The sequence below is a fragment of the Rhinopithecus roxellana genome, chromosome 10, assembly GCF_007565055.1.
Source record: "Rhinopithecus roxellana isolate Shanxi Qingling chromosome 10, ASM756505v1, whole genome shotgun sequence".
Classification (NCBI taxonomy): Eukaryota; Metazoa; Chordata; class Mammalia; order Primates; family Cercopithecidae; genus Rhinopithecus; species Rhinopithecus roxellana.
Window position 1 is genome coordinate 35,178,055 of NC_044558.1, and position 16,558 is coordinate 35,194,612.

The 16,558-nt window shown below is 36.3% G+C and overlaps 2 protein-coding genes across 11 annotated transcripts in view; one reads left to right on the forward strand and one right to left on the reverse strand.

The window, feature by feature from the left end:
- GLIPR1L1 (GLIPR1 like 1) overlaps window positions 1-8,023 on the reverse strand; it is a 39,624-nt gene extending 31,601 nt beyond the window's left edge. The window contains exon 1 of one of the 2 annotated variants that reach the window (XM_010362651.2): window positions 7,776-8,023. In XM_010362651.2, the coding sequence (XP_010360953.1) occupies window positions 7,776-7,949 (174 nt within the window). In that variant the 5' untranslated portion in view covers window positions 7,950-8,023. The remainder of the gene's footprint in view (window positions 1-7,775) is intronic. The other variant, XM_010362652.2, reaches the window with a different exon arrangement.
- Window positions 1-16,558, forward strand: part of CAPS2 (calcyphosine 2) — a 123,701-nt gene that overhangs the window by 49,057 nt on the left and 58,086 nt on the right. For 2 of the 9 annotated variants that reach the window (XM_030939111.1, XM_030939116.1), the window contains one exon: window positions 16,305-16,414. The exons of 5 other annotated variants lie outside the window; for them this stretch is intronic. Coding sequence is in view for 2 of the 4 variants with exons in the window: in XM_030939110.1 (XP_030794970.1) it covers window positions 16,334-16,414 (81 nt within the window). In the remaining 2 variants the exon portion in view is untranslated. Of the gene's footprint in view, window positions 1-12,271; window positions 12,333-12,396; window positions 12,555-16,304; window positions 16,415-16,558 lie in introns of those variants that run through there. 2 more of the 9 variants (XM_030939110.1, XM_030939117.1) reach the window with 2 other exon arrangements.

Sequence of the window (16,558 nt, forward strand, 5' to 3'; positions counted from 1 at the left end):
AATTAGCCAAGTGTGGTGGCTGGTGCTTCTAATCCCAACTACTCAGGAGGCTGAGGCAGTAGAATTGCTTGAACCTAGGAGGCAGAGGTTGCAGTGAGCCAAGACCGTGACACTGCACTCCAGCCTGGGTGACAGAGTGAGACTCTGTCTCCAAAAAAAAAAAGAAAAAAAAAGAAAAAAGAATGTTATATAAATAGAATCCTACGGTATGTATCCATTTTGAGATTGGCTTCTCTTCACTCAGCATAATGCCTTTGAGAGCCATGGAGATGTTCCATGTGTTGATAGTTTGTTCCATTTTATGACCAGGTCATATTCCATAGTGTAGATGTACCACAGTTTAACTTTCATCTATTGATGGAAATTTAGATGTTTACAAGTTTGAGCTATTACAAACATGTATAGAGTCACTAAACTCCTGTTTCTCAAGAGCATTGAATTGGGAGTATCCATAAATGTTTCTGAGCAGATTTTTATGTAGCAATAAGTTTTCCTTTTTCTAGGAAAAAAGGAAAAGGAAAAAGTGCCCAGCAGTGCAATTGCAAGTCTAAGTCATATGTAAGTGTATGTTTAGTTTTTTCTTTTTTCTTTTTTTTTTTTTTTTGAGACGGAGTCTCGCTCTGTCGCCCGGGCTGGAGTGCAGTGGCCCGATCTCAGCTCACTGCAAGCTCCGCCTCCCGGGTTTACGCCATTCTCCTACCTCAGCCTCCCGAGTAGCTGGGACTACGGGCGCCCGCCACCTCGCCCGGCTAGTGTTTTGTGTTTTTTAGTAGAGACGGGGTTTCACCGTGTTAGCCAGGATGGTCTCGATCTTCTGACCTCGTGATCCGCCCGTCTTGGCCTCCCAAAGTGCTGGGATTACAGGCTTGAGCCACCGCGCCCGGCCTGTTTAGTTTTTTCTTTGTAAGAAACTGCCAAACTATTTCCTAGAGTGGCTATACCATTTTGCATTCCCACCAGAAAAGTATGACTGATCAATTTTCTCCATATCTTCACCATATCTTGCTATTGTCATTATTTTTTATTTTTGCTTTCCTAATTGGTGGGTAGTGATATGTCCTTGTGGTTTTAATGTGCATTTCACTAATGGCTAATGATGTTTAACATGTTTTCATGTGCTTATTTTCCATCTGTATATCTCTGTGGTGAAACGTTAGTCTTCTTTTTGTTTTCTAATTGATTTTTTTTTTTTTTTTTTTTTTTTTTTACTGTTGAGTTTTGAGAGTTCTTTCTCTAGATAGGAGTTCTTTCTTAAATATATAGTTTGAATATATTTTCTCCTAGTTTGTAGTTTGTCCTCTCATGTTCCTAACAGGGTACTTTATAAAGTAGAAGTTTTTTAATTTGATGGGGTCAAATTTGTTGACTTTTTAAAAATAGTTTTCGGTTTTGAAAAAAATCAAAATAATTCATTATGTTAGGAAGTTTCATCTAGCTGTGTCCTGAAGATTTTCTCCTGTTTTTCTTCTAATAATTTTATGCTTTGCATTTAAATTTATGATTCATTTTGTGTTAATTTTTGCTCTTCAGGTCAAAGTTGTTTTTTTTTTTCTTATAGGTATTAAATGGTGTTTCAACACCATTTCTTGAATAGACTATCCTTGCTCTACTGAATTACTTTTGCAACTTTGTCAAAAATCTAGGCAGAGGAAAGGAAGTCATTTTATGAAAAAGATACTTGCACACACGTTTATAGCAGTATAAGTTGCAATTCTAAAAATATGGAAACAGTCTAAATGCCCATCAACCAATAAGTTAATAAAGAAAATGTGATTAGTGTATATATATATATTTACACATATATATAAAATATGTGTATATAAAATATACACATTTTATATATATATAATGGAATACGACTCAGTCATAAAAAGAGACAAAATAATGGCATTTGCAGCAACCTGGATGGAGTTGGAGACCGTTATTTGAATTGAAGTAACTCAGGAATGGAAAATGAAACATTGTATGTTTTCACTTATAAGTGGGAGCTAAGCTATGAGGATCCAAAGGCATAAGAATGATGGACTTTGGGGACTCACTGGGGAGAGTGGGAGTGGGGTAAGGGATAAAAGAATGCACATTGGGTACAGTGTACACTGCTCGGGCGATGGGTGCACCAAAATCTCATAAATCACTAGCAAATAACTTTTCCGCTGGGACAACTGGCTAGCCATATGCAGAAAATTGAAACTGGGCCCTTTCCTTGCACCTTATTCAAAAATTAGCTCAAGATGGATTAAAGACTTAAATGTAAAACCCCAAATTATAAAAACCCTAGAAGAAAATCTAGGCAATACCATCCAGGACATAGGCACGGGCAAATATTTCATGATGAAAACATCAAAAGCAATTGCAACAAAAGCAAAAATGGACGAATGGGATCTAATTAAACTAAAGAACTTCTGTACCACAAAAGAAAGTATCATCAGAGTGAACTGACAACCTACAGAATGGTAGAAAATTTTAGCAATCTCTCCCTCTGACCAAGGTCTAATATCCAGAGTCTATAAGGAGATTAAATAAATTTAAAGAACTAAACAACTGCATTAAAAAGTAGGCAAAGGACATGAACAGACACTTCTCAAAAGAAGACATACATGTGGCCAAAAAACAAATGAAAAAAAGCTCAACATCACTGATCATTAGAAAAATGCCATCAAAACCACAATTGAATACCATCTTAGGCCAGTCAGAAAGGCGATTATTAAAAAGTCCAGAAACACAGGTGCGGGCAATGTTGCAGGAAAAAAAGGAACATTTTTACATTGTTGATGGGAGTGTAAATTAGTTTACCCATTGTGGAGGACAGTGTGGCAATTCCTCAAAAATCTAGAGTCAGAAATACCATTTGACTCCGCAATGCCATTACTGGGTATGTACCCAAAGGAATATAGATCATTCTATTATAAACATACATGCACATGTATATTCACTGCACACTATTCACAATAGCAAAGACACGGAATCAACCCAAATGCCCATCAATGATAGAATGGATAAAGAAAATATGTGCTACATATACACCATTGAATACTACGCAGCCATAAAAAGGAATGAGATCAAGTCCTTTGCAGGGACATGGATGGAGCTGGAAGCTATTATCCTCAGCAAACTAATGCAGGAACAGAAAACCGAACACCACATGTTCTCACTTTTAAGTCGGAGCTGAACTATGAGAACACATGGACACATGGGGGGAATCAACACACATTGGGGCCTGTAGGCAGATGGGGGTGGGAGGAAAGAGAGCTTCAGGAAGAATAGCTAATAGATGCTGGGCTTAATATGTGGGTAACTGGTTGATCTGTGCAGCAAACCACCATGGCATATGTTCACCTGTGTAACCTGCACATCCTGCACATGTACCCTAGAACTTAAAAATTGAAAAAAAAAGAACTTTTCCGTGCAACCAAATACCACCTGTTTCCCCAAAACTATTATTAAAAAACCTACGGATAAAATGGAAAAAAAATGAAATGAAATGAATTGATGTAGCGTTTTGCCAAATGGTTTTCCTGACTCTATTCAGATGATCATATAATTTTTCTCATTTAATCTATTAAGAGTGGCAAATTGTAAATAGCAATTAAATTCCCCCAATCCAAGTTGGATTTCTCACAGATTTTTCATTTTCTGGGGAGTTTTCTGTTAATGGTATTTCTAGTTTTGATCCTGATTATGTTGATTAATTTTCAAGTCCTAATCCAACTTTTTATTCCTGAGATAAATCCCATGATATAATATTCTTTATATGTGTTGCTGGATTCAATTGATTATAATTTTGTTGAAGATTTTTTGCATCTACATTGAGCTATAATTTTCTAACCTATAATGTTTTGTCTTGTTTGGTGTCAGGGTAAAACTTGGCTCATAAAGTTCCAAAAGGTTTTCTCTTTCAGTTTCACAAAAAGATTTGTATAAGATTGGTGTTGCTTTTTTCTTAGAATTCACCTGCAATTTCTGTTAAGAATATTTTACATTACATAATTAATTTATGTAATAGAGTTAAGACTATTTAGATTGATGAAGATGCAGACGAATGATCTCATTCATAAATTGGTTAAATATCCCTGTTAAAAGATTTATGTTGGGTTCAAAATCAGTCTCTAACCCAGGATTCTTTCATTTGTACAAGACAAAGAATACAACAGTCAAAAAATAATAATAGAAATCAAAGAAATAAAAATAATGAGCAATACTTTTATTAGGCAAAGTTCAAGGATTTAATGTTACTATATAAAACATATAGTACAGAATGTAATATTTATGAGACTTTATGTGTTAAATAACATGGCATCCATATATGAAATAAAAATTCCAATCTTGATGTAGGTAGTTTCACTGACATATACATACGTAAAAAAAATTGTACATTAAAACTAGTGCATTTTATGCATTTATTCACTAGTAATCCTTCAATAAACAACATATCAAAATATTGTGTCAATTTTATAAAATGTTGATTTTCAATACATTTGTCCATTTATTTTCTTTATGTTGTCAAATGTATTAGTATAAAGTTGTTCAAAATATTCTCTATCTATCCATTTAATGTTTGGGGTTTTTTAAAAGTGATTTTCCATTCCTGAAATTTATTTTTGAGTTGTGTCTTTCTTCATTAATTTTTTTTTATTTTTTATTTTTTTTGCTACTGGTTTATCAATTTTATTAATATATTGGTTTTTTTTTTTTTTTTTTTTTTTTTTTTTTTTTTTTTTTTTTTTTTTTTTTTGAGACGGAGTCTTGCTCTGTCGCCCAGGCTGGAGTGCAGTGGCCGGATCTCAGCTCACTGCAACCTCCACCTCCCGGGTTCACACCATTCTCCTGCCTCAGCCTCCTGAGTAGCTGGGACCACAGGCGCCCGCCACCTCGCCCGGCTAATTTTTTTTTGTATTTTTAGTAGAGACGGGGTTTCTACTGTGTTCGCCAGGATGGTCTCGATCTCCTGACCTCGTGATCCACCCGTCTCGGCCTCGCAAAGTGCTGGGATTACAGGCTTGAGCCACCGTGCCCGGCCCAATATATAGTTTTAAAACCAACTTCTCATATTATTGATTTTTGTCCATCATACTTTTACTTTCAATTTCCTCAAATTATGATTATCTTTAGTTTTTTTTTTACATTTTCTTGTGCTTAATTTACGCTTGTTTCCTACCTTCTTGAGTTGAAAGAATAGGTCTTGATTTTTAACTATTCTTCCTTCCTAAAATATTCATTTAAATCTATACATATGCTTCCAAACACTTCTTTTGCTATATCTTACAAGTTTTGATATGTTGTGTTTCCATTAACATTCAAATCTAAATTATAGTAATCTCTATTGTTATTTCTTCTTTAACTTATGGACTGTTTAGATATGTTCTGCTTGATTTCACATTTTGGGAGATTTTGCACTTTATTTCTAGTTTAAGTCTATTTTTTTTCAGAAAACATAGAACAAAATTTCAAATACTTTTAATTTATTGAGACTTGTTTTGTGGTTCGGCATATTGTTTATATTGATGAATGTAATGCATACTTGATAAGAATTTGTATTTTGTAGTGTGGTATAAATTGTTTAATGTCAATTAGGTAAAATTGTTTGATGTTCAAATCTTTTTTACTTTTACTGATTTTTACCTACTTGTTCTCTTATTCACTAAGATTAAAATCTCTATGACTGTTTTGTCTCTTTCTCCCTTTACTTTTGCCAATTTTTGTGTATTAAAATACATTATTACATTTATTTGCATTGAAGATTGCTGTGTCTCTTGTTGAATTGGCCCTTTTATTATTCCTTAATGTCCCCTTTTATTTCTGGTAGTTCTCCTTGTCTTAAAATCTACTTTGGTAGCTATAAATATAGCTATTCTATCTTAATTTTAGAGTTTGTATAATGTATTTTTTCCATCTTTTTACTTTAATCTATTCATGATATGTTTCTGTTACAAAAGCATTATTCCAATCTGATAATCTTTATTTTTAATTAAAGTAGGTAGTAATCATTTGCATTTAATATAATTTTAACATGGTTAAGTTTTAGTCTACCATTTGCTATTTTTAATTGATTCCCTCTTTGTTCTTTCGTTCCTTGTTCCTGTTTTCCAAAAATTAATCAAGGACTTTAGTGTTCTATTTACTGGATTTTTAGGTCTACTTCTTTGTATATTTTTAGTGGTTATTCTAGATATAAAAACATGCATTCTTAACTTCTCAGTCCATCCGGAAATATTATTGTGATTCTTAACAATATAAGGAACTTTCAGCAGAATAATTCTATTGACACTTCACTTCATTTTTAATGCATCAGTTATAATGTGTTTCTTTTCTACATTATTATAAACCCCACAATTCATTGTTATCACATCTTGCTTTAAATAGTCAATGAGTACAAAAGAAATATAAAGAGCATTTATTATATTTAACCCCACATTTACTCTTTTTTTTTATCATACAATATACAATAAAACTCTAAAGGCATCACCCATATTACTACTAATATTAGTATTTCTGAATTCAGTTGAAGATTTATTTCTAGTTAATTTATGCCTTGGACAACCCCAAGCTGGTAAACATTATATATTAAAATATCTTTTTTTTGTCTTTTTTTTTTTTTTCCTTTTTGTGGAGAACGGGGTCTCGCAGTATTACCCAGGCAGGTCTCGAACTCCTGGGCTCAAGCTATCCTCCCGCCTCTGCCTCCCTGAGAGCTGGGATTACAAGGCGTGAGCCACCGCGCCCGGCATATATTAAAATATCTTAACAATTCTGCATTAAAGAGATTAGTTTATTCTTGTTTCATTTCTGATAGCTATTTGAATCTTTCTCCTTCAAAATATAATTTTCTCATACAGTAGATTAGTACAGTTTTGAACTTATTTTAATGCCTGAGTTGTGATTTTATAATTACTTTTATTTTGTTTTCCACTGGATAGAAGAGAAGAAAGCTGGAATAGACATGAATTACACTGTATCTATATCTGCATAGTACATAAAATAGACTAATACTATCAACGTTTATGCTCATAATGATGCATTTATAAACAAGAAAAAGTTATAATGCAAGGGAAATTTCCAGTCACACAATTCATAGTCAAGTATTTAACATTTTGTAAATTCTATGGATTATTTTAATAATCCAATGCTTTTTATGCTTATTCTTCAATAGAGTACTGTCTTTTGCCTTATTTTCTATATGATGGAGGTCTGAAATGACACAGTTTAATGTTTTTGGAATTAAACTTTATGCATTTATTATTTTTCATGAAAACGACCATCTGATGTAATTCAATTCCTGATTTCAATATTCTCATCCTTGTAATATTTTTTCAAATAATACTACACATAAAGTTTTGTTTTGATCTTGGATTCATATGATATAAAAATAAGTAAGAAAACAAGAGAATCTCCATTCCTGGGCTATTTCTTTGATATCTTGTATCTTGGTTGTGGGGGATGCAAAGTGCTAGCCAAAAAATGGAGGAAAGGAAACAAAATAATCCTGTGTTAAGTACTTATAAACTTAGTGGTACAACAAAGCAACTTCCAAACACCGCTCCAGCATCCCCACCTTCCCCGCAAGAGACAAGGAACAGCTTCAAGTTTTCCTTTCTTGTTCACTCCTATGACTCTGGAGGAGACAGCCCAGCCAAGGTGCGATATTTTTTTTCCCCCTTTTTCACTGCCTATATATAAAGTCCGCACTGAATTAGCACAAGTTAAGTCCGTGAAATTTACCACCCAGATGCCTCAGGATGAGTCAGGGATTTAAGAGCCCAGCCCTGGTTCTTTCTCACCATGTATTTCATGTCGGCCGCGGGAGGGTTGACTTTGCCACGCCATTCGTTGTGGCCTTCGAGGCAGTTGTTTATAAAGTGTGGGTCAGTGATGGATGGGATTTTGGAAGATGTACTGGCTACCAAACACAGACCCAAGGTCCATAAACAACTGAATTTATTCTTCAGAGCCATGGAAGGATGTGGAGGATGCCCTGACAGCGCGGACCAGTAACGGCCGGGGCAACCCGATTTCCCCGCCACCCCCCCGCCCCCGCCCCCGCCCCCGCCCCACCCCGTCCCACCCCGTCCCACCCCGTCCCACCCCGTCCCACGATCTCCCTTGGCTTCATCCTCCGCACAGGCTCGAGCCCAGCGCGGGGATGCCCAGCAGGCTGGATCTGCTTGTCAGTGTCGCTGTGGGGAGGAACAGGCAGCAGGGTTCGCCTTCCACAAAGCTCTGAGCTACAGGGGAAAGCTCTGAGTCGCCCTCTGGTGGAGGGAGTTTCAACCATCCAAACTGCTTTCTGTGGATCCAATCTGTAATCTGCAGAGCGCGCCTGGATTGTAATGCAGATTGCAATATGCAAGCCACACAAATTAGGTAAAGAACAAGTGCGGGATGCTGACAATGGGCCAGTGGAGTGCAAAGCACTATATATTAGTTTCTTAGACGCAGCTTCCCTTCCGTGTATAGATTTTTATTGTTCTAAATAATCTAGAATCATATTGTCACTTCCCTCAGAGATTGGGAATAGAATAAGAATAGGCAATTCTTATATAGTGACAATACCGTGATCTTAAAGTATCAACTTGTCAAACAATTGATAATTTCCTTCTTTTTTCCGTCTGAAGAGACCGACTGCTTAGATAGATAAAAATAGATGCCTGGGAAACGTAGCCAAGTAGTTTCTCTTGACAAAATCTTCCCTTTTTGACAGTTTGGAACAGAGCCACTGTTTGGTGACTGGTAGACTTCAAGAGTTGCTTTAATTGATATGCTGAGACTGGGATGGACAGAGTACATTTGATTGTCTATTTTACCTGCAATGCAATATAAATCAACTTCATTTGGCTTAATGTTTTAAATTCATTACGTCACTTATATTGATATTCAGTAATAAACCAGCATTTTTCCCCATGACATTAATTTTTTTAGTATTTCTGTTTCAAATAAAGATCTTTACTTAGTGATTCGAGGTTGTTTACAATGTCATTTAATTCAGGTGAACATATATTTACATCTGCTGAATGTTCTGCCATACTCAACCTTGACACAAAAAACAAAACAAACTGCTTTGATGCGGCTGTTATCTTTTTAAAAATAAAAAGAAAATTGGAATATAAAAAATGAAAAATGCAAGGATCCCAATGGAAATTCTACTGGGCAATAGAAAATATATTTCTAGTTTACTACCAGCTAATGGAGAATTGCTGTATATACTACTTTCTTATCACATACATAGTCCAAACTGAGCTTCTGCTATCCCACACCCAAAGACATGAGCATATACACGTGTGTGTGTATATGTGTGTGTGTAGGTATACAGATAGATAAATCGATACAGATATGTAAATCTACATGTGTCTATACATATAGGTCTCTTCCTGGATATACAGATGTCTATAGGCATATACTCATATACATATACACAATGTGTGTGTATATATAAACATACATTTATATATGTAAAGTTCTCTATATAAATCTGTGTGTGTACACATATGTGTATGTGTGTATGCCTATAGACATATATACATCTACACAGAGACAGATGTCTATAGGCACATGTACATATACATATGTGTGTATACAGAGAGAGAGAGAACGTTTAAGGACTTGGCTTACGTTACTATGGGGGGCCACAATAAAAAATCTGAAGTCCTAGGTATGGCCCAAAAGACACTACATAATCTGACCATGGCTAGTTATCTGGCCTCTTTCCTGCATTTTCTCCTGGCTTATTCTGCATGGGCCACATCCATCAGCTTGATAAGGATGCCCTCACCTCAGCTCCTTTGCACGTGCTGTTACTTTTGCCTGCAATGCTCTTTATAGAGTTCCCTTCAAGTGAAGTCTTCCCTGATCATTCTACATCTCCTATCTGTCACTGTCTATCTACTCAACCTGTTTTAGTCTTCTTCATTGCATTAATTACCTCCTGAATTTATGTTATTTATTTTTTTAACATCTGCCTTCTCTATCAGGTTGTAACCTTCACCACAACAGTGGCTTTGTTTTCTTCATTGCTAGATCTCTAGCACCTTGAACAGGAACTGAACCTTTAGACCCTCAATAAAAATTTGTTGAATAAACAAATGAGTTCTCTTTACCTTTCTAATAATGTGGTATACAACTGTAAGCTTCTTGAGAGCAGAAACTATATTTTAATTGTTACATATATGTATATATACATATGAAGGGCTCAATAAATATTTTTGACTTAATCATATAAAAGGAAATACTGGGTAGGCTTATATATTTCACTTTTTATAACATTGGGTTTATGTGAAGATAGAAGGTGTTCAGTGGATGTTTGTCAAATACATAAGTGGCTGAATGAACAAATAAATACAAATATAAAGTAAAATATTTTCAAGTAGCAGGTACTCAGTGAATGTTGAATGCATTAATGAATGATCACATAAATGAAAATTTAAATTTGAGCTTCAAATGCAAACTATTTTGGAACTGCAAAACAGGAAAGGTTGATAGGGATAAGGTTAATAAGGATAAAGGTTAACAGCTAGTTTAGTTTCATTTAGTGTATAGAGAAATTAACTGCCTATAACAACAACAGAAATTTCATAAAGTAATGGATTTAAAGATTGGCAAAAGTAGAGTATATATAGTCAAAACATAATCCAAGATTATTGCTCTTCTAATAGACATTTATAACAAAATGTCTGAATTGTATACATTATGTTTTTTAGACCATGTTCCCAATGGCTTAGACAGCTATATTCAGAAATACTAAAACAATTTAGGTGTAAAAAGTCTAAGTGCCAGGATTAGACTTTGTGTACGTCCTAATGTTATTTTCTTGAACATCTATTTGTGGAATGGACAAGTTTAGTTGGGGCACCAGAATTTTTAAGGTCTTTTATAACTTTTTAAAAGTTAAATTTAGTTTTCTGTTTTATATTTATGTGTGTTTTCTGCTATTTATTTTTGCTTTTCTTTCTATGTGGGGGTAATGGGTGGATTAATTTTATGGAGTGCAGCAGAAAAATACAGAGTGATTACATTATACCTCATTTACTTCACTACTTTTATACTTTAAAAATTTATTTGTATTTTTACTCCCAAACTGGCTCCAGGAAATACTGGAAATATTCACGTTTTGATATATACATTTTGAGGGGAGCTAATTTTTAAAAGTTACTGCAGATTAGAAAAACAGGATTATGAAAGAACTGGATTAACCTTCATAAACTCTTAATTCTAATTTGAATATCTGACTCTTGGCTGTGTAATTTAGGAAAGTTAGTGCATGCTAGAGTGGAGTGGAACCTTGGAATTATCTCAAACCAGCTTTTTCCCTTTATAGATGACGAGTAGATGCCAAGACACTGTGTACAGAGCATACATAAAAATATTTGGGCCGGGCAGTGGTGGCTCATCCCTGTAATTACAGCACTTTGGGAGGCTGAGGTCAGGAGTTCAAGACCAGCTTGGCCAACATGGTGAAACCCTGTCTATACTAAAAATACAAAAAATTAACTGGGTGTGGTGGCGGGCGCATGTAATGCCAACCACTTGGGAGGCTGAGGCCCGAGAATCGCTTAAAGCCGGGAGGTGGAGGTTGCAGTGAGCCAAGATCGCGCCACCGCGCTCCAGCCTGGGCGACAGAGCCAGACTCCGTCTCAAAAAAAAAAAAAAAAAAAAAAAAAAAAAAATTGTCAAAGAATAAAATGTAGGTGTCTTGATTTCTTGATTTCTAGGCCTTTGCCCTTTCCATACATCATTTTAATTTTTAATTATGTATACACACAAATATACATGTATATGCAATTATTCATGTAATTATCTATATGTACATGGTCACACAAATTTAAAGTAATATCCAGTCTAATATCTATAATCTCTGTGTAATATATTGCAGTCTTTTTAAAAAAATAGTGCAAGCTCCTTGAGACAGATATTACAGCATATGCTTAAATTTCTTCCCCTCAAAACATCATTCTGGGCCCTGCGCACAGACAGGTGGGTTATGAAATATGCTAAATAAAATTCAATTAGACAAAGAATTACACAACAATCGCCGTGGATCCCGGCCGGGCTTTGGTCCTTTCCCTGCTCAGGAGAAGCGCAGGTGAGCGAGTCCGCTCCGGCTCCTCGCCGGGGTTTAGGGGCGCCGCGGAGCCAGTTCCCTGGGAAGCTCTGGCGGCTGTAGCAGAGATTTTACCCCTTTGCGTTTTCCAGCCAGCAAGTACTTCTCAGAGCGTGGCGGGGTCTTCGGCCACACGCTCAGTTCCGGTCAGCCAGACGCGGAACTGAGGAGGCAGATTGGCGGGGGCTGGAAGTGGCGTAGAACGTACAAGGGACTTGGGCCGGCGACCTTTTCGTCCCTGGAGGTGAGAGTGTAATCAGAAGCCCTGCGCTGCGGCGCCAGTTGCCGGGCAACCTGCAGACTCTCCTGTCTGAAGCTTTCTGAAGGCGGTTTTTGGAGGAATCGCGCTGGTTATACCTTTTCTAGCCCTTCTAACTCTGGACCTCATCTTACTGAGCTTGTTAGGTGAAATCAGGCTAGCTGTCTCTTGTGCCCCTCGCCTGCCCTGTGCAGGAATCCCAGATAGGTAGGGGATGGGGAATTCCTTCTGCTACACTGCAGGTGCTCTGAAGTATAATATAATTTGGGAGCCGGGGGAGTGATGTGGGTGAAAGAGGTATTACTCTGTTTTGTTTGAAATTAGGAATGACCTAAGTTTCAATTCAGATATCTGGGTCTGTAGTCGTGTGGGATCCAACATAGACTTGGTCCCTACCTTCATGTAGCTTAAATACTAATTGTATTTACAGCTCTTTCTTTTTTCCTTATTTATGAACTGAATTAAATCAGTTTATTTTTATTTCATTTTTTTTCTGATTTGGTATAAGTAACATAATAGCCAGTAATACTACCAAGAGAGAGGGATAATAATTGGAAGTGGAAATAGTCATCCTTAAAAAAAAAAAATGAGGGAAATGGGAAGTGTGTTCCGTTATTTTTTGGTAGCGCTAAAGACATTAGCCAACAGTATTTATTGTATGCTAGCAATATCACCCCATGACGTGCAGCTATTTGGGGACGGAAGCCATTTAGAAGTGCTATCTGATTTGTTTTTCTAAAGACCAACAGAGCGGGCACAAACAAACCAGCGAGTAGTCAAGGCTAGAAACAAAACTGCAGATTTATTCTTTGGTCATCTAGCTTCAGGAAAGAAGATGTGGGGGTGAAGTCTGTCGGCCTCTGGCAAAGGAGACCAAGAGAGTCGTCCAGCAAAGCCCTCGGGCGGAGTTCCTGATACAGTCCCAACAAAAATAGGGGCTGTGGAAGCCCGCACCGGGCGCTCGCCGGGAGCGGCTTTTCTAGGAATAGAAGGGCAATAGGCGGGGCACAGACGTGTCGGTGGGGGGAGGGGGCGTTCCGTAGGTGCCACCAGGTGAATCTTGGTCTCTTCGGATTAACATCACCTGGCGTATGCCTGGGTGGTCTGCACCTTCCCGGGCGCCAGATGTATTTTCGCGCGCGCGGGAAAAGTTGATGATGAAGAACCCGGAAGTGCGACATCTTGCCTCCGTACCTCCAAACACTATCCCTTCCTTTTGCTATTCCCTAGCTCCAACATAGCCCAGCTGGATATTCAGTGCTTAATGACAAAGACAACCCTTGGCATAGGTTTCAAAGATTCGCTTACAGCCAGTTGTTTGCCGATTCGTGTGCCACCAAGTTTAGATTTCTAATTCTTTAGTCCATACAGCTAATTCCCCTCGGATTCTTCTATTACCTGTACCAGTGAGGATGTAGTACTGAAAAGAGATCTGAAACCCACGTAGTGAATTCGGGTCTGCAATAACTGGCAAACCATTTAGCAAATTACAGTTCACTTTTCTGGGTCTCAGCTGGCTCGTTTTGAAAATCAGAAGGTTGAGCTGTTTTTGTCTTTGAAGCCCTGTCAAAATCTTAAAATCATCTACATAGGGTGTCAGTTGCCTGACTGCTCTAATTCGATAGATCCGGAAGTGTTCCATATATGACAGCATTGCCCTTTGAATACTCTTACTATATCTAAGTTAACCACTTTTGTGTTATGCCATTCTGAATTAACTGACTTTACTTATTTAACAAACATTTGTTAAGTTCCTACTACATTGTGGGCTTTCTAAATCCTGAGACATAGGGTGAACAAATATGAGGCTTACAGTCTAGCATTAAGGACTAATAGTTATAATGCAATGCTCTAAACATCTTATCTAATTGAAGATAGAATTTATATGTTGACAGTGTGATTATGTTACAGTTAGATGCAGAGAAATGAAAGGAATCTAAGAATATGTGTAAAATGTATAAATGTATTTTGCTATGCATTAATTTATTATTGACTAAATATTTACTACCTATGCTTTATTAAGGGCAGGAGACACCAACTTTCATGGTCTTGACAGTTTATTAGGGAAATGAAAATCTAATGACAGTGAAGAGTGAAGACTGTCCTGATTGGGGAAGTACAGGAACTGGGAGGTCCTGGACATTTGAGGATTTAAATGTTGCTGCTTTTTAAATTTGCAAATAAATTATACTGATTTGAAATGACCTATAGTGATTTGAAATAGCTATAACTGTTACTAGGATATAAATAATTGAGAGACTCATGTGTGGAGAAAATCACTTTGCTGATTGTTCAGCATCTTTATCTCAACTTGGGTTGGTTAGCAAGTAATCATCATTGCACATACAGTAATTTGTGTGATTAAACAACCAACCTAACCCTGGCCTCCAAAACAAAACAATAGCAACTTTTAAAAGCTGCCTCTTTGTGAATAATAGCTCTGGAAAGAAAGCCATCTGTAGTGCTATAGGAGAATTTTTGAGTCTAATGATTTGTATTTTTTTTCCAGAATATGTTTACTATTGGTTGGTAAGTCTCCTGACTTAGAGTGGAATTCCAGGCTTATGGCAAGGAATTTTTAGAGGAAGAGGCTCTAGGGATGGGGTGAAGAGAACCATATAGATGTTAGTAAGGAATTGGGATATCTTTCAGGTAAGATTTCATTGGCCATGAAATAAAAATATATTTTAATAATAATGATGGCTACCATTTATTGAATGTTACATTATTCCAACAGGAAAAGTACTAACATTAAATTCATTTTACATATTATGTAGAAACATTGGTTCATAAAGATTAAGTTTTTACTCAAACTTAAATTATGTGAAAGTGGCAAAAATCAGGATTACAATGTATGTCTGTCTAATTCCAAGCTGGCAGGATGCCATGCTATCTTTCCTTTAAAAAACAAAACAAATAATTTACTATTAAAATAAATCCAAGACTATAGAAAAAGAAAGTATGAATAAATATCTAAATGTGAAAGTATCCTTGGTAATATAAAGGTGAAGTATAAAATATACAAAATTTCAATGAAATGTATTCATTTGATTTTTATTTGTACATATTTGCAAGTTGATTACTTTCAATATCCTTTTGTAAGCATTTTTACCAATCACCACATTATTAGTAATTGGACCATTTACTCAATTTTATTCTTTGTTCTAGATGAAGAATACTGCTTGTTAAAAATATTTTCATCAGGCTACTCTGGCAAAACCGAAACTCATAAAGATTTGGGAAATGAGTAAAGGAAATATGAGATATAAAGGTATATCTCATGGTGGTAGTACAGAAGAGGGAGATGCATTGGTTTTCTATTTTTGCTGTAAAAAAAATTTAAACTTAGTGGTTTAAAACAACATAAATTTATTTTATAGTTGGAGGTCAGAAGTACAACATTAGTCTTAAGGGGCTAAAATCAGGCTGTCAACAGGGCAGGTTCTTTCAGGAAGCGCCAGAGGAAAATCCATTCCTTGCCTCTTCTGCCTTCTGGAGGCTGCTCATCACCTCTTCCTCCATCTTCAGAACCAGAATGCTTGACATCTTCACCCCTCTCTGTCGTATGCTTCATCTTTACATCTTCTCTGTTTCACTCTGTTCTTTCTGCTTCCCTCTTATAAGGATTCTGGTGATTACACTGAGTCCACCAGAAAATCCAGGATAATCGCCCCATCTTAAAATTCTTAAATCAAACACATCTGAAGTCCTTTTTGTCATGTAAGGTGGTATATTTACAGGGTCTGAGCATTAAGACATGGCCTTCTTTGGGGGCCCATTATTCATACTAACACAGGGCATAATGTGATTGCCCTGCAAAAAGTTGATATTGGTAAAAGCACCAAAAGTGATTAACCATACGATTTCTTTCCAGGTAAACCTGTTAGGTAATTTGTATGACTTATTTAAAATTAGAGTAAGAATTATCATTTAACATTTACTCTACTTTTTTCAAAGTATACTGCATGATAAATACAGGAACTTGAATGGATTTAGAGGTTAAAGGAGTTGCTGCCACTTCTAGGAGCCAAATTCAGCCATTCTTTGGAAGAAAGAAGCCACTACAAGTATGTGAACTAGATAATTTTCTTCTTTCAGGATGACTTATTAAATAATTTTTTGACCTTTTCTTCATGTTTTGTGATTACTTATATTCACAGATATTTAGGATCAGCATTTCCTAGATTTGAAGAATGGAACCACCAAAATTG